This window comes from Ranitomeya imitator, chromosome 1 (genome assembly GCF_032444005.1).
Source record: "Ranitomeya imitator isolate aRanImi1 chromosome 1, aRanImi1.pri, whole genome shotgun sequence".
Lineage (NCBI taxonomy): Eukaryota > Metazoa > Chordata > Amphibia > Anura > Dendrobatidae > Ranitomeya > Ranitomeya imitator.
In genome coordinates this window covers 733223566-733249160 of record NC_091282.1, presented here as the reverse complement: position 1 = coordinate 733249160, position 25595 = coordinate 733223566, and the positions used below count along the sequence as shown (strand labels likewise).

The window sequence follows — 25595 nt, the reverse complement described above, 5'->3', positions numbered from 1 at the left end:
CTACATCATGCTGCTTTCAGATTAAATAGCAAAAATCTGCTGACAGATTCACCTTAATATTCCCAGTAACTTTACCCTTTTCTTAATTTAAACCCATCCAATACGTTTATACTTATAGACACCTATGGTACATCAGAAAAGGCTACATACTTCCTAAATACTGTGTTCCTTCTAGAGATACCACGTTAGGAGGTTGAGTACAGTTCTATAAGGCCGGCGTCACACTAGCGAGTTTTACGGACGTATGAGCGCATAAAATACGTCCGTAAAACTCGCCTAACAAACGTCCCAATTATTCTCTATGCCCCTGCTCCTATCTGCCGTATTTTACTGATCAGTATTATACGGCTTTCTACGGCCGTAGAAAATCGCAGCATGCTGCGTTTGTCACCGTATTGCGCAAAAAAAACGCCAATGAAAGTCTATGGAAGCCCCAAAAATACGGATTACACACGGACCAGCAGTGTGACTTGCGAGAAATACGCAGCGGTGTTAGGCTACGTTCACATTGGCGTTCCGCCAATGTGCGTCGCTGTTGCGCCGGCGACGCAGCGGCGACGCAGCGGCGACGCGCCCCTATGTTTAACATAGGGGACGCGTGCGTTTTTTGGGTGGCGTTTTTCGACACTTGCGTCGTTTTCGACGCTAGCGTCGGACGCAAGAAAATGCAACAAGTTGCATTTTCTGTGCGTCCGATTTTGGTCAAAAAACGACGCACGCGTCGCAAAACGCGCGCGTTTTTGCGTGCGTTTGCGCGCGTTTTTGCGTGCGTCGCGCGTTGCGGCGCAACGCTAGTGTGAACGTAGCCATAGAGAGAAAAGCCGGCAATTCAGTGCGGTGTACAGTAAAATCACACTGACAGGTTAGAATAGAATAGGTAGAATAAATGTGTACACATAGAATAGGTATATATATATATATGTCAGTGAGACACATATATGTATATATATTAATATTTCATACAGCGCTAGATAGCTTTAAAGCCGGTAATTCAATTGCCGGCTTTTCCCATCTCCTTCCTAAACCCGACATGATATGAGACATGGTTTACATACAGTAAACCATCTCATATCCCCATTTTTTTTGCATATTCCACACTACTAATGTTAGTAGTGTGTATATGCAAAATTTGGCCGTTCTAGCTATTAAATTAAAGGGTTAAATGGCGGAAAAAATTGGCGTGGGCTCCCGCACAATTTTCTCCGCCAGAGTAGTAAAGCCAGTGACTGAGGGCAGATATTAATAGCCTGGAGAGGGTCCATGGTTATGGCCCCCCCTGGCTAAAAACATCTGCCCCCAGCCACCCCAGAAAAGGCACATCTGGAAGATGCGCCTATTCTGGCACTTGGCCACTCTCTTCCCATTCCCGTGTAGCGGTGGGATATGGGGTAATGAAGGGTTAATGCCACCTTGCTATTGTAAGGTGACATTAAGCCAAATTAATAATGGAGAGGCGTCAATTATGACACCTATCCATTATTAATCCAATACTAGTAAAGGGTTAAAAAAACACAAACACATTATTAAAAATTATTTTAATGAAATGAAAACAAAGGTTGTTGTAATAACTTATTCTTCGCTCAATCCTTCTGAAGACCCTCGCTCTGTAACAAAGTAAAAATAATAAACCAACAATATACATACCTTCCGAAGATCTGTAACGTCCCACGATGTAAATCCATCTGAAGGGGTTAAAATATTTTGCAGCCAGGAGCTCTGCTAATGCAGCAGAGGGCGCCCTCATATGAACTCGAGCCTGGGAGCTTTCTAGGAAAGTTCCCACGCTCCAGGAACAGCCAGCAGAGGGCGCCTCACCGCAAATGAAGGTAAATATAGGTCATTGACCTACTTTATCTTCATTCCCCGGGGTTTTGCAGCCAGGAGCAGCGCTGCATTAGCAGAGCTCCTGGCTGCAAAATATTTGGTGGCATTAACCCTTCATTACCCCATATCCCACCGCTACACGGGAATGGGAAGAGAGTGGCCAAGTGCCAGAATAGGCGCATCTTCCAGATGTGCCTTTTCTGGGGTGGCTGGGGGCAGATGTTTTTAGCCAGGGGGGGCAATAACCGTGGACCCTCTCCAGGCTATTAATATCTGCCCTCAGTCACTGGCTTTACTACTCTGGTGGAGAAAATAGCGCGGGAGCTCATGCCAATTTTTTCTGCCATTTAACCCTTTAATTTAATAGCTAGAACAGCCAAATTTTGCATATACACACTACTAACATTAGTAGTGTGGAATATGCAAAAAAAATGGTGATATGAGATGGTTTACTGTATGTAAACCATGTCTCATATCATGTCGGGTTTAGGAAGGAGATAGCAAAAGCCGGTAATTGAATTACCGGCTTTAAAGCTATCTAGCGCTGTATGAAGTAATAATATATACTGTATATACATATATGTATCTACTGACATATATATATATATATATATATGGACAGTATATGTTTGTTTGTTTTTTTTACACATGGATCCCTTGTATAGCCGTATGTCGGTTTTGCAAGCCTGCGAGAAAAACACGCAGTACGGATGCCATACGGATTACATACGGAGGATGCCATGTGCAAAAAACGCTGAAACACACCTGCCTACGGAGGAGCTACGGACCACTATTTTGGGGACTTTTCAGGGTATTACGGCCGTAATATACGGACCGTATTGTCTTACGCTGAGTGTGACTCCAGCCTAAGACATTTGCCAGTTTAAGGCTGCCGTCACACTAGCAGTACTTGGTCAGTATGTTACATCAGTATTTGTAAGCCAAAACCAGGAGTGGAACAAACAGAGGAAAAGTATAATAGAAACATATGCACCACTTCTGTATTTATCACCCACTCCTGGTTTTGGCTTACAAATACTGATGGAAAATACTGACCAAATACTGCTAATGTGACGGCAGCCTAAGGCTTGTCCAACTCGTAACTGGACGCACACAGCTTTCTTCCTAAACACTCCATGGTTTCCTAACATTAGTAAAGCTATTTCTTTATTTCGTACTTTGAATGGTGTTTGGAAGTGAGATGTCAAATCTCTTCGTCTCCTTTGTTACTTTTCCACAAGAGTTCATGTTTGCAAACTAAAGAAGTTGGATATTCTAAAAGCCTTAGGCTGCCATCACACTAGCAGTATTTGGTCAGTATTTTACCTCAGTATTTGTAAGCCAAAACCAGGAGTGGGTGATAAATACAGAAGTGGTGCATATGTTTCTATTATACTTTTCCTCTGATTGTTCCATTCCTGGTTTTGGCTTACAAATACTGATGTAAAACACTGACCAAATACTGCTAGTGTGACGGCGGTCTTATGGTGAGCTATGCTGATGGTGATCGGCTGCTTTCTCACAAAGGGTAAGATCAATGGATAAAGGTATTTTCCAATAAACTTCCAACTATCTGTCCTTGGCCTATACACAGCCAACACACCCACTGACTAAGGACACCTAATACATAGTCAAACTGTGTGCCACCTTGTTGGGTCCATGCATAGAAAAGTACTGTAAGTAATAACAGTAGGTGATGGAAGCATTGTTACTTTTTTAGTTATGTACATGCAAAAGAACCATTTTTTATTGGCTAAATGCAACCAGGTACACACATAGGATGCCAGCCAAGTGACCATGTGGCTGCCATCAGCTTATAAAAATAACAGTGAATAAAAAGGGTCCTTAGGTGGTAATCAAGTCCTATCTTTTTTTTTTTACAAATTTTGTATCTTTTTTTCTCCTTGTACAAAACCTTTTATGTTGTTTATGTGGAGGTCATTTTATACAATGAGCAGCATGGATCATTTTTTACAAATGTGTCATGTGAGGATTCAGTATTCAGCTTTAGTCCTTCATAGGAGCTTTCTTTTTGGGATAAAAAAGAAAAACCTTTCAACGTTTGATTTATAGATTCTCTAGGAAACTACAGCAAAAATTGCATTTGCCTGTGGATCCGCAGCGGATTGGACACTGCACAATTCGCAGCAGTTTTCCATGCATTGTACAGTACCATGTAAACCTATGGAAAACAAAATCCGCAGTGCACATGCTGCGGAAAATACCGCGCGGAAACGCTGCATTGTATTTTCCGCAGCATGTCTTTGTGCGGATTCCGCAGCGTTTTACACCTGCTCCTCAATAGGAATCCGTAGGTGTAAAAACGCAGGTGAAATCCGCACAAAAAAACGCAGGAAATCCACGGTAAATCCGCAGGTAAAAGGCAGTGCATTTTACCTGCGGATTTTTCAAAAACTGAGCGGAAAAATCCACACAGAAATCCACAAGTTGGGCACATAGCCTTATTCCAGACAGAAACATTTATCATATTTATCCACTGTAAAAGTGCTAATTGCGATAATGGTTTGAGATCCATCTCTCCAAATGCTAAAGAAATGGAAACCTAGAAGGAGAAGAAGAATTGCGGTTGGGTTTGCACCCCGACTCCACTGGCACTGTAGGATTAGCCAAGCACAGTGCTCCATTCAGATTCCACCAAGCCGAGGTCTTGGGGTAACTGCTGGGGATGGATGGGTGATAAATGCTTCTAGGACTAATCAATTAGAAAGTGAAGGAATCCAGCTCAATGATCAGGTTCTTCCTTATTTAGATCAAATTCATACAAAGGACGTCTGGTAAGATGATAGCCAGTTGGCATCTATGCACTTCTACTGTATTGTTACCCCTTTATAAATCACTGGTGAGCCGACATCTAGAATATGGGATCCAGTTTTGGGCTCCACATTTTAAAAAGGATATTCAGAAATAAGAGTCAGTCCAAAGACGGACAACTAGATTATTACAAGGGATGGAAGGCCTGTCATATGATGAGAGGTTGGAACAGTTGGGCTTGTTTCGCTTAGAAAAAAACATCTGCATTCTGCAGACTTCAGAGCATTGCTTGTTCAGTGTCTCCACTGATCCTGCGCTAGTAATTTCCATTCAATAAAGTCAGAATTTACCGGCTGTAGCTTCTGATCAGTACATGAGAAGACTTGTAGTGTTAGGAGGCTACTGTTGGCTATGTGGGCCTAAGACAACATCTCCAGTTTCAGTGATGAGGAGTAGAAGGCCAATAAAGGAGTGTTTGTAGGGCTGATCATTGGTTCTTGTAAACATGGCAGTGATTCGCTCACTTATCGTATCATTTATGCAGCCTAAAAAATAATCGCTGTCAGCAGCAAATTTCCCCATGTCAACACGGGATGTGTGGCAAATATGCAAACTATATAATAATAATCTTTATTTTTATATAGCGCTAACATATTCCGCAGCGCTTTACAGTTTTGCACACATTATCTATCTGGGGACTAAGCATTGGCCACCTCCAAAGGGAATGTGTCATCACAAAATTACCTATTATTTAAGGCTAGCTTCACACTAGGTGTTTATACTGTGTGTTTTTCATCTGCAGGAAAGATGCTGCAACAAAAACCCAGGTTTTGCTGCGTTTTTTTTTGTGTGCTGCGTTTTTGCTGCACTTTTTTTGTTTGTTTTTTTCCCTGTGGTTTTGGCATGCTACATTTATCTCTTGTGCATGCTGATAAAGTTTAATGCAAAAAAAATTCTCATTCTATTTAAATTAGGATTTAGCACAAAAAAACCCTGCAAAAGCTGATACCTGTGTTTTTTGGTGCGGATTTTCAGCGTTTCTTCACCACCCATTACTTTCAATGGGTGAAAGACGCTGAAAGAAGTGACATGCTCTGTTTTGCAAAAAAAAAAAAAAAACATGCAAAGCACAAAGCACTGATGACAAAAAAACCCAAGGTGTGTGCATGAGATTTCTGAAATCTCATGCACATGTTGCTTATTTTTTCCTTGACGATTTGTAGCAGATTCACATTTGTAAAATATTGATTCTTACAACGTTTTTGCAGCTTATCTCACCGATATTAATGAGTGGAGAAAAATCTGCAACAAAAATACATGACAAAAATTGTCAGCTAATTTTAGGCCTATAAACTGCGGCCACTGTCATCAGGGGCTTATCTACAGCATTCTGTAATGCTGTAGATAAGCCGCCCGATGTATCCTGAAAGATAAGAAAAACAAGTTAGATTATACTCACCCAGGGGCGGTCCGGTCCGATGGGCATCGCAGGTCTGGTCCGGGGCCTCCCATCTTCATGCGATGACGTCCTCTTCTTTGCTTCCTGCCGCGGCTCCTGTGTAGGTGTAATTCTCTGTCCTGTTGAGGGCAGAGCAAAGTACTGCAGTGCGCAGGCACTGGGCCTCTCTGACCTTTCCTGGCGCCTGCCTGTTACAATAATGAGACGTCTAAAAAGTCTTTTGTACAGAACAGGAATTGTGAATCTAGCATGAGGACTTGTTGCCGGTGTGAAAATCGCTCATATTTTTATGTTGGGCAGCACAGTGGCTCAGTGGTTAGCACTGCAGGGCTGTGGTCCTGAGTTCAAATCCACCAAGGACAACATCTGCAAGGAGTTTGTATGCTCTCCCCGAGTATGTGTGGGTTTCCTCCGGTTTCTTCCCACACTCCAAAGACGTAGTGATAGGGAATGTAGACTGTGAGCCCCAGTGTGGACAGTGATTATAATATCTGTAAAGCTAATTGGAATTAAGTGAGTAAAATAAACACATAGTGATACAGAAAATTAAAAAGAAATTATGAAAAATGTTTCAAAACAAATTTAACATATAAAAACCTTTTTATGTAAACAATTAGTCATTTTCTTGTAAAAATGTCACTTTGAATGAGTTCCAATAAGTTGTTAAATAGGCAACTGACATTTACTCGGACAGTGTAAATCTACCAGTGTAAATGCACCTTAACCCGATCTGCCAGGGACTCACAACAGGCACATGGATAAACAGGTTTTCCAGAAAGGCACGTAAAATGCTTTCTTTCTACATTTAATGATGTTTTGTTTAGTGATCAGAATACCCTTTTTAAAGTTATACGACAATATGGGTTAAAAATCACTATAAGGCCGGCTTCACACTTGCGAGTTTTACGGACGTAAGAGCACAGAAACTACGTCCGTAAAACTCGCAAAAAATACGGCACAATTATTCTCTATGCCCCTGCTCCTATCTGCCGTATTTTACTGATCATTATTATACGGCTTTCTACGGCCGTACAAAATCGCAGCATGCTGCGTTTGTCACCGTACTGCGCAAGAAATACGCCAATGAAAGTCTATGGAAGCGTGAAAAATACGGATTACACACGGACAAGCAGTGTGACTTGCGAGAAATACGCAGCGCTGTTAGAGAGAAAAGCCGGCAATTCAGTGCGGTGTACAGTAAAATCACACTGACAGCTTACATTAGAATAGGTAGAATAAATGTGTACACATAGAATAGGTATATATATATATATATATATATATATGTCAGTGAGACACATATATGTACAGTTAGGGCCAGAAATATTTGGACAGTGACACAAGTTTTGTTATTTTAGCTGTTTACAAAAACATGTTCAGAAATACAATTATATATATAATATGGGCTGAAAGTGCACACTCCCAGCTGCAATATGATAGTTTCCACATCCAAATCGGAGAAAGGGTTTAGGAATCATAGCTCTGTAATGCATAGCGTCCTCTTTTTCAAGGGACCAAAAGTAATTGGACAATGGACTCTAAGGGCTGCAATTAACTCTGAAGGCGTCTCCCTCGTTAACCTGTAATCAATGAAGTAGTTAAAAGGTCAGGGGTGGATTCCAGGTGTGTGGTTTTGCATTTGGAAGCTGTTGCTGTGAGCAGACAACATGCGGTCAAAGGAACTCTCAATTGAGGTGAAGCAGAACATCCTGAGGCTGAAAAAAAAGAAAAAATCCATTAGAGAGATAACAGACATGCTTGGAGTAGCAAAATCAACAGTTGGGTACATTCTGAGAAAAAAGGAATTGACTGGTGAGCTTGGGAACTCAAAAAGGCCTGGGCGTCCACGGATGACAACAGTGGTGGATGATCGCCGCATACTTAATTTGGTGAAGAAGAACCCGTTCACAACATCAACTGAAGTCCAGAACACTCTCAGTGAAGTAAGTGTATCTGTCTCTAAGTCAACAGTAAAGAGAAGACTCCATGACAGTAAATACAAAGGGTTCACATCTAGATGCAAACCATTCATCAATACCAAAAATAGACAGGCCAGAGTTAAATTTGCAGAAAAACACCTCAAGAAGCCAGCTCAGTTCTGGAAAAGTATTCTATGGACAGATGAGACAAAGATCAACCTGTACCAGAATGATGGGAAGAAAAAAGTTTGGAGAAGAAAGGGAACGGCACATGATCCAAGGCACACCACATCCTCTGTAAAACATGGTGGAGGCAACGTGATGGCATGGGCATGCATGGCTTTCAATGGCACTGGGTCACTTGTGTTTATTGATGACATAAGAGCAGACAAGAGTAGCCGGATGAATTCTGAAGTGTACCGGGATATACTTTCAGCCCAGATTCAGCCAAATGCTGCAAAGTTGATTGGACGGCGCTTCATAGTACAGATGGACAATGACCCCAAGCATACATCCAAAGCTACCCAGGAGTTCATGAGTGCCAAAAAGTGGAACATTCTGCAATGGCCAAGTCAATCTCCAGATCTAAACCCAATTGAGCATGCATTTCACTTGCTCAAATCCAGACTTAAGACGGAAAGACCCACAAACAAGCAAGACCTGAAGGCTGCGGCTGTAAAGGCCTGGCAAAGCATTAAGAAGGAGGAAACCCAGCGTTTGGTGATGTCCATGGGTTCCAGACTTAAGGCAGTGATTGCCTCCAAAGGATTTGCAACAAAATATTGAAAATAAAAATATTTTGTTTGGGTTATGTTTATTTGTCCAATTACTTTTGACCTCCTAAAATGTGGAGTGTTTGTAAAGAAATGTGTACAATTCCTACATTTTCTATCAGATATTTTTGTTCAACCCTTCAAATTAAACGTTACAATCTGCACTTGAATTCTGTTGTAGAGGTTTCATTTCAAATCCAATGTGGTGGCATGCAGAGCCCAACTCGCGAAAATTGTGTCACTGTCCAAATATTTCTGGCCCTAACTGTATATATATTAATATTTATTCCAGCGCTATACAGCTTGAAAGCCGGTAATTCAATTACCGGCTTTTGCTTTCTCCTTCCTAAAACCCGACATGATATGAGACCTGATTTACATACAGTAAACCATCTCATATCCCCATTTTTTTCGCATATTCCACACTACTAATGTTAGTAGTGTGTATCTGCAAAATTTGGCCGTTCTATCTACTAAATTAAAGGGTTAAATGGCGGAAAAAATTGGCGTGGGCTCCCGCACAATTTTCTCCGCCAGAGTAGTAAAACCAGTGACTGAGGGCAGATATTAATAGCCTGGAGAGGGTCCATGGTTATTGGCCCCCCCCTGGCTAAAAACACCTGCCCCCAGCCACCCCAGAAAAGGCACATCTGGAAGATGCGCCTATTCTGGCACTTGGCCACTCTCTTCCCATTCCCGTGTAGCGGTGGGATTTGGGGTAATGAAGGGTTAATGCCACCTTGCTATTGTAAGGTGACATTAAGCCTAATTAATAATGGAGAGGCGTCAATTATGACACCTATCCATTATTAATCCAATTGAATGAAAGGGTTAAAAAAAAAACCACACACACATTATTAAAAATTATTTTAATGAAATAAAAACAAAGGTTGTTGTAATATTTTATTTAACGCCCAATCCAATCACTGAAGACCCTCGTTCTGTAAAAGAAAAAACATAATAAACCAACAATATACTTACCTTCCGCAGATCTGTAAAGTCCAACGATGTAAATCCTTCTGAAGGGGTTAAAACATTTTGCAGCAAGGAGTTCCGCTAATGCAGGCTGCTCCTTGCTGCAAAACCCCGGGGAATGAAGCTAAATATAGGTCAATGATCTATATTTAGCTTCATTTGCGGGGAGGCGCCCTCTGCTGGCTGTTCATAGATCGTGGGAACTTACCTAGAAAGCCTGGGAGCTTTCTAGGAAAGTTCCCACGATCTAGGAACAGCCAGCAGAGGGCGCCTCACCGCAAATTAAGCTAAATATAGGACATTGACCTACTTTACCTTCATTTTCCGGGGTTTTTGCAGCCATGAGCATCATTGCATTAGCAAAGCTCGTGGCTGCAAAATATTTTAACCCCTTCAGATGGATTTACATCGTTGGACGTTACAGATCTGCGGAGGGTAAGGATATTGTTGGTTTATTATGTTTTTTTACTTACAGAACGAGGGTCTTCAGTGACTGGATTGGGCGTAGAATAAAATACTCCAACAACCTTTGTTTTTATTTAATTAAAATAATTTTAAATAATGTGTTTGTGTTTTATTTAACCCATTACTAGTATTGGATTAATAATGGATAGGTGTCATAATTGACGCCTCTCCATTATTAATTAGGCTTAATGTCACCTTACAATAGCAAGGTGGCATTAACCCTTCATTAGCCCATATCCCACCGCTACACGGGAATGGGAAGAGAGTGGCCAAGTGCCAGAATAGGCGCATCTTCCAGATGTGCCTTTTCTGGGGTGGCTGGGGGCAGGTGTTTTTAGCCAGGGGGGGGGCCAATAACCGTGGACCCTCTCCAGGCTATTAATATCTGCCCTCAGTCACTGGCTTTACTACTCTGGCGGAGAAAATTGTGCGGGAGCCCACGCCATTTTTTTCCGCCATTTAACCCTTTAATTTAGTAGATAGAACGGCCAAATTTTGCAGATACACACTACTGACATTAGTAGTGTGGAATCTGCAAAAAAAAGGAGAGAAGACCTGGTTTACTGTATGTAAACCATGTCTCATATCATGTCAGGTTTTAGGAAGGAGAAAGAAAAAGCCGGTAATTGAATTACCGGCTTTCAAGCTGTATAGCGCTGGAAAAAATATTAATATATATACATATATGTGTCTACTGACATATACAGTATATATATATATATATATATATATATATATATATATATATATATAGACAGTATATATATATATTTTTTTCTTTTTGGGACACATGGATCACTTCTATAGCGGTATGTTGGTTTTGCAAGCCTGCGAGAAAACCACGCAGTACGGATGCCATACGGATTACATACGGAGGATGCCATGCGCAAAAAACGCTGACACACCCTGCCTACGGAGAAGCTACGGACCACTATTTTCGGGACTTTTCAGCGTATTACGGCCATAATATACGGACCGTATTTTCATACGCTGAGTGTGACGCCGGCCTAATAGGTCACTAAGTATGATCTCTGCATGAGCATTACAGTAAGTAGGAAAATCATCTGTAGAATGAAACGCCTACATTATAAGAGATACATTTTCTCCCTGCATGAATACTGATTTGCTTTTTAAATATAAAGAAAAAATAATGGTCTCACATGTATGAAACATAAAACGTTATGTACAGTATGTACTGGAGTCATTTCTCCCTTTTACATAAAAGCGGTATGGCAATGTATAAATGCTCATTCCAGCCACTCAAGACATTTTTTACTTCTTTAATTGCGACTGATGCATATAGCAAACGACAGGACCGGAGGTAAATCTGAAAATTCCAATATTAACAAAAATACCATTCTCTTCTCCTCCTTTATTTGTTATATTAGGTTTTACTTACTTCCTAATGGAAGGGTGCTTTCATTTGGCTTTTAATATTACAACATCTAATCTAAGAGATGGCTTTTTAGAGCTGTCCTCACAGTCCTAGTAAAGAAGTCTAATGCTTTGTCACTGTGCAAGGAAAGTTGGGTGCAAAAGGCTTTGTTTGAAGGATTGTCTCATATGAGAATCCCTTTCCAATTGCCCATCTAGGACACATGACTTTATGGAAAGGAGTTCTCTGGACCTACAAGCCAGAATTTAGAGCTGTTCTTAGAGCTCACTGGAGAACGCAATCCATCCATATATTACATGGACAGTCATTCATCTAAATGGCAACCATGTGCTGCTAGCTAACCCTCTAATGGCCCCTCTCTGTGACAGTTCTCAATCTGTCATTTTCTGGGGGATTTCAGAACAGGAATGGTACGAAATGACTCAATGACAAGTGTGTTATAGCGGCTCTACTCTTTGAGGTCCTGAACGGAGCAGGGGATTGTCTGCTCTTATTTTCACCAAATTTTCTTATGTGATATTTGAAAAAATGTTCTAAACTACTGCTAAAAATATAGAAGTATTCAAATCTTTTTACGTATTATTTTAACTTAAAAAGGCTGAAATTTCCTAAAGACAAAAACGGGAGAGAGTGGTGAAAGGTAAAAAATGGAAGGGAAGATTTAAAAAATCTTTATACCCTCACAGAAAATTTGTTTTATTGCTTATCGTTAAGCAACTTTCTAAATGGGCTTCATTAAAAATGTGCTACATTTTTTCTACTGAATATGTCTGGAATTAATTATCTAGTTGAATGCTTTTACAAATCTATCAGAACTTGTGGTTCTGATTACTCCTTTGCCTCCTCCCTTCTCTCAGTGTTAGAGATAACTAGAGGGAAGATGAGTGGATGTATACAGATCTGCGCAGCATGGGGAGGGGAGAAAGTATCTCAGGGAGGGCAGAGAAAACAGGTTACTGAAGAGTAGGACAGCATGTGAAGAGGAAATAAGTCCAGGGTAGAAGCTGTGCTGATATAGGAGCTAATATATCCACAGACCACACATCCAGCCTATATTCCTGGGATAGACACTCCCACAAGAGAATAATCTGAAATTTGGATCAGGATAAAAACTGCATATCAGAGAGTCTGAAAATGAATAAAGGAATGAAGATTGTAGCCTGAAATGTTAAAATATGGTTATATAATTTTGTGAAATGTGTCCATAGCCTTTAAAGAAGCATGCTGAGTGTAGATTGAAGAACCACTTTAGACAAAACCGGCCCATCCAAATTTCCACACAATCTGTGTACTTAGTTCCCAGTGGGATAATATCACTGGAAAACCCATTTAAAGTAGTTGTCATGGTGGACTTTTTTTTTCCAATTTATGTTCGTTAAGAGCTGGTTACTTGATGAGAAAAGATGACTATGTGTAAAACATGTCTGTGTATGAGATGTGCATTAAGGCATTGCATTGTAACCTCTGTATGTTGTTTCAGCCATCTGACCTTATGCTCTTCCTCCGCAGCTATAGACTTATTATACTGGCGAGATGTGAAGCAGACTGGGATTGTCTTTGGAAGTGTCCTTTTGATGCTTTTCTCATTGACTCAGTTCAGCGTGGTCAGTGTCATCGCCTACCTAGCACTCGCAGCTCTCTCAGCCACAATCAGCTTCAGAATCTACAAGTCAGTCTTACAAGCTGTACAGAAAACCGATGAAGGACATCCATTCAAGTAAGTGGTATCTTACCAATCTGCCAGGACCAGTGCTTGACCTACTATACGATAATGTCAGAAAACCCCGATGCCGCTTGTTTAAAAAACAAACTGTGCTTTACTCGCCCTCTCCTAGTCCGACACTGAGTCTCCGCCACTGCTCCCGATGTCCGCTATTGTCTGCAGTGCTGACGTCACGTAGACAGCACTGAAACCAAGCAGCTTTGCCCATGTTGATGGAAAGAGCCACTCCGAACCGCAGACCTCACTGATTGGCTGTAGTGCTGTCGACGCGACGTCAGTGCTACAGAAAATAGCAGACACCAGGTGCAGCGACGGAGCGTTGGACCCAGGGAGGTTGAGTAAAGCAAATTTGTTTTTTAAATAAAGTGCACCAATTGAGAGGGTTTTTTACAAAACCAGAAAGCTCATTTAATGGATTAAACTGTATTTTATCTAGATAGTTGTCAATTAATCTGCAATGCCACTACAGGGGAAGTGAAATATGGCCCTATACCCAAAAAGCAAGATAGTTTTAGAGATGCTTTTGGAAAACCTCTCTACTATGGAAAATAGGTTAGAGGGCCAAGTCCAGGATGACGGAGAGGGTTGGGGGGAGAGATAGCCACTACCAGTGGGGGGCAGAATTTAATCTGGTACAAGCCCCTCTCTCCTGTAGGTATGCCTGTGGTGGAAAGTCGGAGGAATTGTAAGATGACTCTCACTTTATGTCCGATCTTCATTTGGCAAATAGCGTTTCTCTATTTGTTGTGTGAGAGGAGAGAAGAGTCTCCTTTTGTACCATAACAGCTCCACACTTGTCAATGGGATATGTTTGGTTTTGCAGCTATAGTCCATGTGAATGAGGATGGGCTGCAATATCGAGCACAACCCATGGACAAAAGTGGCGCTATTTCTGGGGAAAAAAAATCCAACTTTTTTTTTATACAAACTTTATGTCACATCTGCTGACCAGCTTCACATCTAACATTCATCGCCCTAAAATGGGCTTCACTTAGATGTAAAAATATGATGTGCAGCCACTAATATGCTGAGAACTTTCATATCACTGCATTTTAAGTAACCGCGCACCAGCTCCATCAATTGTAAAATTGAGCTATGATTTCTACCGAAAGTTAATGGAAACAGCACTTGACATTTTGCAGGAACTACTTGGATATTGAGATCTCCCTCTCGCAAGAACAGATCCAGAAGTACACAGACTGCCTGCAAGTGTACTCCAACAGCATAGTCCGAGAGCTCAGGAGACTCTTCCTAGTGCAGGACCTGGTGGATTCACTGAAGGTATGAATATTCTTGGTGGTTAGTATCAATAATCAATACTTTTATCATTAAAAGTATCATCATAGACCCCTTTGAAATAAGAGTTGCAGTGGTGTCAAATTCTGTATTCCCCTCTTCAGACCCCCAGCGGGAGGGAAACCCATGCTCAATTGTCCTGCAACGTTGCTGCAAGGAAATGTAGTATTATATGTGCCCATGGAATGGCCATAAATGTAGTAAATGGGCAGGAAAACATCCTGGCGAGCAAGAGCCATATTTTAGGATCTCCTTTTATAAAAACACCCACTGAAATATATTTATCATATGTAAAATATTAATGGCACCAAAATGGCATTACAGGGAACTCAGACATTTGAGGCCAGCATGCTTGGCTATTTTAGGAACTCCTACTTAGGCCGGGGTAACGCTTGCAAGTGGGGTGTGGGAAACTCGCGCGAGTCTCTTGCATCAATACCCGGCACTGCCGCCGGCACTCGGACCGGAGTGTGCGACTACATGTATTTCTATGCAGCCGCACGCTCCGGTCTAAGTGCCGGCAGCAGTGCCAGGTATTGATGCAAGAGACTAACGCAACTTTCTCGCATCACACTCGCAAGTGTGACCCCGGCCTTAAAGAGAACCTGTCACCAGGTCAAAAGAGTTCATATTTTGTTCTTGTGTTTTCCTCGTATTCTGTTTTAATTCGCCACATGGCAGAGATATGGGGTTTGTTATTTAAGGCCAATTTATATGGTTTTTACCAGGGGGTTGAGGTGGGCAGCAGGAATTTAATAGGAATATAATAAAATAAAAAACTGAATATTTTTTACATGGTCAAAAGTCCTCTTTAAATGGGTTATTCAGAACTATTATTAGTTTTTTAATATGGGCCTAAGAACTTACATTTAGGTAGTTACTAACGATGAAACACTATCAGAGTTGAGGATTCTCTACTGCTCTTCTCTGTTGATGGGGCATGACTGCCGATGTCATGCTGGTTGACAGCCGGCTCCCTGCAGTTAGGCTGCGGGGAGCCGGCTGTCAATCAGAATGATATTGGCAGTCATGCCCCATCAACAGAGCAGCTTGGAAGAGCTGCACTGTTGACATGAAGCAGCTGAATTCACCACTCTGAACCAACACAGGATAGAACAGGCAGGTAGTGGCTAACAAGTTAGTCACTACCTGTCCGTCATTTTTTGGGTCTCATTGTTAAAAAAAAATTGTCATTTGGCTCATTGTTAAATAAATTATTTAGTCACGGATAACCCTTTTAAGTGAATGGAGAGAGTCGCACATCGACCGCTGTCTCTCCATTCACGCTAGCATAAGATAAGCCTCTGCTCTTGGGCAAGATGATGGATCAACAGATGGGACCTGTGTCTATCAGACATTTCTGGAGTGTCCTGTTGATATGCCATGAATATATGGGATGAGAATACTCTTTAAAGGGATCCATATAAAATCCTAGTAACATTACAGCAAGAGGGAACTATAGAAGAACACCCATCATGTGTGTCATGGGGATACAGGAGAGCCATTGGCTATGCATATGATCCAATCGCCCATTTATTTGTCAATGAGCATAGAGGAAGCAAGATGCCATGAGGAACATTGCAGAAGAAAGTCTCTGGGACACTATGCAATGTCTTGTGCATCTCGGCGTCATACTAAACTAGTCTGCATCTGAGAACCTGTACATGGGTTTAACCTAATTATGTATTTGCTTTTTCCTCTCTAGTTTGCTGTACTAATGTGGCTGCTGACATATGTCGGAGCGCTGTTCAATGGACTGACGCTCCTTATCATGGGTAAGGAACACAACTGCAACGTGAAGTCAGTACATTTATACACGTGGATAGCACATATCTACAGAATTTGTATATATACAGTACAGACCATAAGTTTGGACACGCCTTCTCATTTAAAGATTTTTCTGTATTTTCATGACTATGAAAATTGTAAATTCACACTGAAGGCATCAAAACTATGAATTAACACATGTGGAATTATATACTTAACAAAAAAGTGTGAAACAACTGAAAATATGTCTTATATTCTGGTTCTTCAACGTAGTCACCTTTTGCTTTGATGACTGCTTTGCACACTCTTGGCATTCTCTTGATGAGCTTCAAGAGGTAGTCACCGGAAATGGTTTTCACTTCACAGGTGTGCCCTGTCAGGTTTAATAAGTGGTAATTTTTGCCTTATAAATGGGGTTGGGCCCATAAGTTGTGTTGAGCAGAAGTCTGGTGGATACACAGCTGATAGTCCTACTGAATAGACTATTAGAATTTGTATTATGGCAAGAAAAAAGCAGCTAAGTAAAGAAAAACGAGTGGCCATCATTACTTTAAGAAATGAAGGTCAGTTAGTTCGAAAAATTGGGAAAACTTTGAAAGTGTCCCCAAGTGCAGTTGCAAAAACCATCAAGCGCTACAAAGAAACTGGCTCACATGAGGACCGCCCCAGGAAAGGAAGACCAAGAGTCACCTCTGCTCCTGAGCATAAGTTTATCCGAGTCACCAGCCTCAGAAATCGCAGGTTAACAGCAGCTCAGATTAGAAACCAGGTCAATGCCACACAGAGTTCTAGCAGCAGACACATCTCTACAACAACTGTTAAGAGGAGACTTTGTGCAGCAGACCTTCATGGTAAAATAGCTGCTAGGAAACCACTGCTAAGGACAGGCAACAAGCAGAAGAGACTTGTTTGGGCTAAAGCACACAAGGAATGGACATTTGACCAGTGGAAATCTGTGCATTGGTCTGATGAGTCCAAATTTGAGATCTTTGGTTCCAACCACCGTGTCTTTGTGCGACGCAGAAAAGGTGAACGGATGGACTCTACATGCCTGGTTCCCACCGTGAAGCATGGAGGAGGAGGTGTGATGGTGTGGGGGTGCTTTGCTGGTGACACTGTTGGGGATTTATTCAAAATTGAAGGCATACTGAACCAGCATGGCTACCACAGCATCTTGCAGCGGCATGCTATTCCATCCAGTTTGCGTTTAGTTGGACCATCATTTATTTTTCAACACGACAATGACCCCAAACAGACCTCCAGGCTGTGTAAGGGCTATTTGACCAAGAAGGAGAGTGATGGGGTGCTACGCCAGATGACCTGGCCCCAATCTAGATGGTTTGGGGTGAGCTGGACCGCAGAGTGAAGGAAAAAGGGCCAACAAGTGCTAAGCATCTCTGGGAACTCCTTCAAGATTGTTGTAAGACCATTCCCGGTGACTACCTCTTGAAGCTCATCCAGAGAATACCAAGAGTGTGCAAAGCAGTTATCAAAGCAAAAAGTGGCTACTTTGAAGAACCTAGAATATAAGACATAATTTCAGTTGGTTCACACTTTTTGTTAAGTATATAATTCCACATGTGTTAATTCATAGTTTTGGTGCCTTCAGTGTGAATGTACAATTTTCATAGTCATGAAAATACAGAAAAATCTTTAAATGAGGTGTGTCCAAACTTTTGGTCTGTAATATATATATATATACTGCTCAAAAAAATAAAGGGAACACATGTACCCTTATTTATGTTATTTCCATTCATCTTTATTTTTTACTTATCACTTTTAGTATCCTCCTTTGTTTTTTTTCACCATGTATGATGTATTTGCAATATAGCTACCCTCATTCCTTTTTGCACATACACATATTTATTCTCCACATTTTTACAATCTTTTATCTGCATTACCATTTTTGTTATGCAAGATTGAGTTTCCTTTCTAATCATTTTTTCCCATATACAGTGCCTTGTGAAAGTATTCGGCTCCCTGGAACTTTTCAACCTTTTCCCACATATCATGCTTCAAACAAAGATACCAAATGTAAATTTTTGGTGAAGAATCAACAAGTGGAACACAATTGTGCCCCACTTTTCAGTTTTTGATTTTCCACAAAAATTTTAAATAACCAATAAATTTCATTCAACTTCACAATTGTGTTCCACTTGTTGTTGATTCTTCACAAAACATTTACATTTGGTATCTTTATGTTTGAAGCATGATATGTGGGAAAAGGTTGAAAAGTTCCAGGGGGCCGAATACTTTCGCAAGGCAATATATATATATATATATATATACTGAATAAGGATGCGTTTACAATGGCCAACGACATCTGATTGGCTACATGTAAGCCATTTCTGTCAGTTATACAATTTGTCTGTGTGCACAGAATATTATCGCTCTCGACGGCATATATCTTGCTTAACCCCTTTCTGACCTCGGATGGGATAGTACATCCGAGGTCATAACCCCCGCTTTGATGCGGGCTCCGGCAGTGAGCCCGCATCAAAGCCGGGACATGTCAGCTGTTTTGAAGAGCTGACATGTGCCCGCAATAGCGGCGGGTGAAATCGTGATCCACCCGCCCCTATTAACTAGTTATATGCCGCCGTCACATGATCGGGGGTCAGCGATGCGTCGGCATAGCAACCAGAGGTCTCCTTGAGACCTCTATGGTTGTTGATGCCGGCTTGCTGTGAGCACCACCCTGTGGTCGGCGCTCATAGCAATGCAGTAATTCAGCTACATAGGAGCGATCTATGCATCACTCCTATGTAGCAGAGCCGATCGAGTTGTGCCAGCTTCTAGCCTCCCATGGAGGCTATTGAAGCATGGCAAAAGTAAGAAAAAAGGTGCTAAAAAAATAAAAAAAATAAAAAAATATAAAAGTTTAAATCACCCCCCTTTCGCCCCATTCAAAATAAAACAATAAAAAAAAATCAAACCTACACATATTTGGTATCGCCACGTTCACAATTGCCCAATCTATCAATAATACAAAGGATTAACCTGATTGCTAAATGGCGTAGTGATAAAAAAAATTTGAAATGCCAGAATTACGTTTTTTTGGTCACCGCAACATTGAATTAAAATGCAATAGCAGGCGATCAAAAGAACGTATCTGCACCAAAATGGCATCATTAGAAATGTCAGCTCGCCGCGCAAAAAATAAGCCATCACCTGACCCCAGATCACGAAAAATGGAGATGCTACGGGTATTGGAAAATGGCGCAATTTTTTTATAGCTAAGTTTGGAATTTTTTTTTACCACTTAGATAAAAAAGAACCTAGACATGTTTGGTGTCTACGAACTTGTAATGACCTGGAGAATCATAATGGCAGGACAGTTGTAGCATTCAGTGAACCTAGCAAAAAAACAGTGTGGGATTGCACTTTTTTGCAATTTCACTGCACTTGTAATTTGTTTCCCGATTTCTAGTACACGACATGCTAAAGCCAATGATGTTGTTCAAAAGTACAACTCATCCCGCAAAAAATAAGCCCTCACATGGCCATATTGATGGAAAAATAAAAAAGTTATGGCTCTGGGAAGGAAAATGCAAAACCGAAAAAACCTAGGGTCATGAAGGGGTTAAACAGGGAAAACGTGCTGGCAAGAATGAAGATTTGTAAGTGTTGTGCTTCTTCTTCAGGTCATCAGCAATAATTGTGAAATGGGCATTCCTAGGAGGAACATTCGTTCCAGAATATTGGCGAGTGTAAATGCGCATTAAGGCTCTGTTCACATTAGTGTCTGACTTGTGTTATTCTGTTTGCTTATTTTTATAGAAAAACATTGAGAAACGCCATCCTAAAATCTTACGTGTTATTGGTGCATTTAACTGGATTATTTAGATGTCAAATGCTATCATATGTCGGAACTTAACCTGTGTTATTTTTAAAGGGAATCTGTCAGCAGGTTTTTGCTATTTGATCTGAGAGCAGCACAATTTAGGGCTAGAAAGCCTGATTACAGGCATGTTTAACTGATTAGGCTGTGTGTTGTAGTTTCAGTACAATCAGTGTTTTTTTCAGCAAGAGATTAGCACGTCTGGACTGGGTGTCACATGCAGACCAGTCAGGCTAATTTGTGTGACCCCGCCCCCACCCCTGATTGTCAGCTTGCTGACAATGTACACAGGACCTGCCAATCAGGGGTGTTGGAGGGGTTATACAGATCTCAGCATTTGAGCACTGCTACATATACAGCAGAGAAAACAGGAATTCTATCACAACTGCAGCCAGCAACCCAGTAAGTGACACATCTCTGGAATCAGGCTTTCTTACCCTATATTTTGCTTCTCTCAAAATTTATAGCACAAACCTCAGATTCCAAGAAAGGGGTCTTACAGTCATCACTACTCCATCTGAAGTGATGACTTGTTCTTAATAGAATACTCTTTTAAAGGGGCCAGTTATGGGCCGTGTTTGGTATTCAGAATTTTAGTTAAAAATTAGACTGATGGTTGCATAATAGATATGTGAGAAATGATAAGTAGCAGGTAGAGTTGAGCAATAAGATTTGCAGAACCCTGGTCCGTCATCCATGTCTGTTCTCCATCGCAGCCACACCGTGACCGTCTGAACTTCCTCGGCCAGCATCTGAGTGCCGCTATCATGGGTACTGTGCCCATGATGTCACATGAGACCTAGTCACTCGGACCCCACATGACATTCATCTTGTTGGGGCCTTGTAAACACCATAGGCACCAATGATACGGGCATTTTGGTGCTGGCTAATTAAGTGTGCACTGCCACGGAAAACCGTCATGGATGCCTGAATGAAAATAGAAAATTTGGAAGAATGATAGGTAGAAAGATAGATAAGAAACAGTTAAAGGCTAGATAAAACATAGAAGGATAAGAAGAAAAAAAAATAAATAAAAAAATTCTATATGTTGAGTTAGATCAATAATAACTTGTTATAATCATTATTTTTCATTAATCTGATGCTTCATCTCTTTCTCTTGTATAGCTGTGGTGTCCATGTTCTCTCTCCCAGCCGTATATGATAAGTATCAGGTAAGAAATGTTTTATTAAGTTCATCCATCTAGTTGCAACTAATTAATAAGCGGATATTTTCCTCTTCTAGGCACAAATTGACCAGTATTTGGGACTGGTGAGGACAAACATGAACACAATTGTGGCAAAGTAAGTGGATATGATATGGTTCCTTCCTTCATGCCAAAGGTGATGACTTCTTGAGCGGTGGGGGTCTGACCGCTGGGACTGACGGAATGGGGCCGCTCCATTCTTTCCCAGAGCTTCACCCGTATTTTTCTGGCAGCTCCATAGAGAATGAATGGAGTGGTGGTCGGCCATGCAGCCTGCTTCTTCTTTTTAGAAAAGGTATAAAAGTGCCCCATTGGAGGATAATTTCCCGTTCTGCCGATCAGTCAGGGATACTTATGCACCTGTCAAATTTTGTTTGAATGCAGATTGCACATTTTCTGTTAGTACAATAAACCTCATTTCAAGGCAGAAACATTACTGTGTCCAACAGTTATTAGATATATGAAACTGAAATAGCTGTTGCAAAAAAAAAAAACAATTTTTATAAAACATTAAGCTTAAGATTAATAGGGGTGCCCAAACTTTTTCATATAACTGTATATATAAGGAGAAATATTTTTACCCAAATATGTCTGTAAATAATATGGACACATTTGGAAACTTTATTTTTAACTTAAATGCATACAAATTTTTGGTCTACAAAACATATTTTCAATTGGGTTTTCATTCAAAATGTCATTTGGCTTTTACAGGTTGCTGACTGTTGAATGAGTTAACCGTTAATCCATCAGTGAGATCATTCTGCAAGGAGAGTTTGTAACTTATGTCTTTTTCTGAGCCTCTCTCTGCTGATTTATGACCACAAAGTTCTGCTCAACTTTGATATAGTCTGTAGTCACAGATCAGCTCACGGGAGCTAATAAAAAGGCAACACAGATGATATAAAGGAAAGCAATGTAACTTTTTTAACAACACTGAATGGCAATAATTATTTTTAGCCCAAAATACATACATTTAAGTAAAACAATCCATAATCTTTAAAGGATGTTGTAAAGGACTATTTTTTTTTTTTTACTATGGGCCTAAAAACTAACAGGTAGGTAGTTTCTAACAGACCTAACTGCCTGGCGCCAGCCCAGAGTGGTCACCAACTGCTCCTGGTGGCTATTCGGCTGCTCCACCTCAACAGAACAGCTTTTCCTCTTCCAGGCTGCTCTGTCAACAGGGTGTGACTTCCGGCGTCATGCTGATTGACAGTTGCCTCCCTGCAGTTACTGTAGGTAGTGGGGAGCTGACTGTCAATCAGCATGACGTCAGCACTAACCATCCGTCAACAGAGGAGAGTGGAAGAGAAGCCGCTGCTCTGTCGACGTGATGCAAGTGGAAGCCGCTGAATCACCGGCAAGAGCCATCTGTGAGATCGGCGCTGGGCACCTTGGAAAAAATTGAAATAATTCCTGATAACCCTTTAAATGTGATCATATGTAAGTATCTATGCCATCTCCAAATTACTTGGCGCAAGTGCGCCCACTATGTATCTCTATTCCAGTAGGGGAGGGGGTGTAGTTATTGGAGGAACCCTAATGTATGAGGGGCCCAATGCACCACTACACTAGGTGCTGCTTTCTAGCTGAGTGTGCTGGTCAGTATAAAGGGTCTCAGTAATGCCAGGGGTAGAATAATTAAGGTATTTTCAAATAGAAGTGTAAATTTAATTAACTAAAATGTATTTTTTTTTAATTTGCAGAATTCAAGCTAAAATTCCTGGTGCAAAACAGAAGGAATAAATAGTCTATCTAGTCCAGTCGATTCTTGGTAAATTGTGGAGTCTAATGTGGAAACAGCTGTGTTCTACACTTTACTTACAGATTTCTTGCACCATTCTCTTTTCCAACACTCTGTGTTTATCAAAACATCCAAAAAATAAAAAAACGATCTAGGAGCAGAACCTGCTTCTACGCTATTAGAATACTTGCAATCAGCCGTGTCAAGCACTAAAGTATAGTGAAGAGATACAAAACGTGTTCTAGACGTGTTTCTTTTTTTGTGTTGCTTAAAAGTGCATGATGTTGGAAGCCTAAATAAAATATTTAGTTTTTTTTATTTCTTATTTATTATTTTTTAGTGTTTTTCCTGCTATTCTCGGCAGCGCTTCTATAACTTAATGTGACGTGCGGCTAGGGCTTCATGCTTAGGGCAATTGATGCAATAGGACAGACTTGCTTCGTTGTCTCTAGGCCCGCTGGTTGGAGTTATTTCGATTATATAAATATATATATATACGTAGAACTGTAGACTAATGTTTCGTGTTTTCCAGCACAAGTGAAATCAGTGTGCGGTACTTCTCTCCGTTTTTGTATGAATTCAACTTGCAGTACTTCTGTTGTAAGGGATTGGGATGACAGATTTACATGTTACGGTAGCCGGGTCCAGCTCGTTCGGTTTATTACAATTTGTAATTCATTCTCTGTAGTTCCTAGCGGAATTATGGACTCTGAATATTTGCACTTATTATGTACTTGACACTGAATGCATAAATAAAATGTCACTAAATGTAAAAGATTCTGTTTTTGTTGAGCTTGTAAAACTTTGCCAAAACACATCCTGCCAGACCTGACCGATGAAACAACCCAGGTGACGTTCATTGATGGCGCAGATAACAACATATTCACTGTGTCTATGTGCTGGTTACCTAACCAAAATAATTCAGTACAAATGGGAATAAAATTTCTTGCCAAGATTTGGTGTTTTCCATTTGTATTCTCACTTTCTCACTGTGTTTGTAAATTTGTTCTGATCTGTTGCATTTCACTGGGCTGCCAGCACAAGTCCAAGTATACATCCAGGTAAGTGTCATTCATAAAGGGACTATTTAATAGCTGTCTACAAATATCTGAAGGCCTGTCACAGTGTAGAGGAATCATCATTATTCTCATTTGCACATGGAAGCACGAAAAGCAATGGAATGAAACTGAAAGAAGATACAGATTAGATATTAAAGAAAACTTTTTGACAATGAGTGCATGTATACTAATGCCAGAAACCTTGCCACCTGTTGGAAGTAGCGATCCTACAAGTCACAATCAACCCTTTAACGAGACGTGCAATATGACTTAGGATAAAAGCCAAATCAGTATCTCAATTCGCAGACACGGTGTTTCAGGCTGTTGGCCCTCGTCAGTGCGAAGCATGAGAACTAATTTGGCTAGGTGAGAGGCTCTGGACTGGGGTCTAAGGGGTATCGTTTCTCCTTATGGAGAGTGACATACCATCTGCTACTTCCAACAGGTGGCTCTATAGAGTTTAAGTCTTCTTTTTCTCAGAAGAGGCAATTTGCATATTATATTTCCCAGAGGAGCATTGCACGGCGAATAAGCCTCCTTACCTTGACAAGCCAGAGATGGTATGTCACTCTCCAAAAATAATGGAAGCAACGGAGGGGAAGTCATTATTATGGGGGACTTCAACTACCCTGAAATAGATTGGGGAACAGAAACCTGCAGTTCCAGCAAAGGTAATCAGTTTTTGACAACTATGAGAGACAATTACCTTTCACAATTGGTTCAGGACCCAACAAGAAGGGGGGCACTGCTAGACCTAATATTAACCAACAGGCCAGACCGCATATCAAATATAAAGGTTGGGGGTCACTTGGGGAATAGTGATCACAAAATAATAAGTTTTCATGTATCCTTTAATAAGATGTGTAGTAGAGGGGTTACAAGGACACTAAACTTCAGGAGGGCAAATTTCCAATGGATGAGAGATGATCTTAGTGCAATTAACTGGGACGATATCCTGAGACACAAAAATACACAAAGAAAATGGGAGACGTTTATTAGCATCCTGCATAGGACCTGTGCACAGTATATACCGTATGGGAATAAACATACTAGAAATAGGAGGAAACCAATATGGCTAAATAGAGCTGTAAGGGGCGCAATAAGTGACAAAAAGAAAGCATTTAGAGAATTAAAGGAAGTAGGTAGTGATGAGGCATTAAATAAATACAAAAATTTAAATAAATTCTGTAAAAAGCAAATCAAGGTAGCAAAGATTGAGACAGAGAGACTCATTGCCAGAGAGAGTAAAAATAATCCCAAAATATTCTTTAACTGTGTAAATAGTAAGTAACTAAAAAATGATAGTGTTGGCCCCCTTAAAAATATTCTGGGCAAAATGGTGGATGAGGAAAAAGCCAATATGCTAAATGATTTTTTT

The 25595-nt window shown here is 40.8% G+C and overlaps 1 protein-coding gene across 3 annotated transcripts in view; it reads left to right on the top strand.

The window, feature by feature from the left end:
• RTN1 (reticulon 1) overlaps positions 1-23934 on the top strand; it is a 406711-nt gene extending 382777 nt beyond the window's left edge. For all 3 annotated transcript variants that reach the window (XM_069733463.1, XM_069733472.1, XM_069733483.1), the window contains 6 exons: positions 13093-13300; positions 14449-14587; positions 16308-16377; positions 21336-21382; positions 21454-21512; positions 23122-23934. In XM_069733463.1, coding sequence (XP_069589564.1) covers positions 13093-13300; positions 14449-14587; positions 16308-16377; positions 21336-21382; positions 21454-21512; positions 23122-23161 — 563 coding nt within the window. In that variant the 3' untranslated portion in view covers positions 23162-23934. The remainder of the gene's footprint in view (positions 1-13092; positions 13301-14448; positions 14588-16307; positions 16378-21335; positions 21383-21453; positions 21513-23121) is intronic.
• The last annotated feature ends 1661 nt before the right edge of the window (positions 23935-25595 follow it).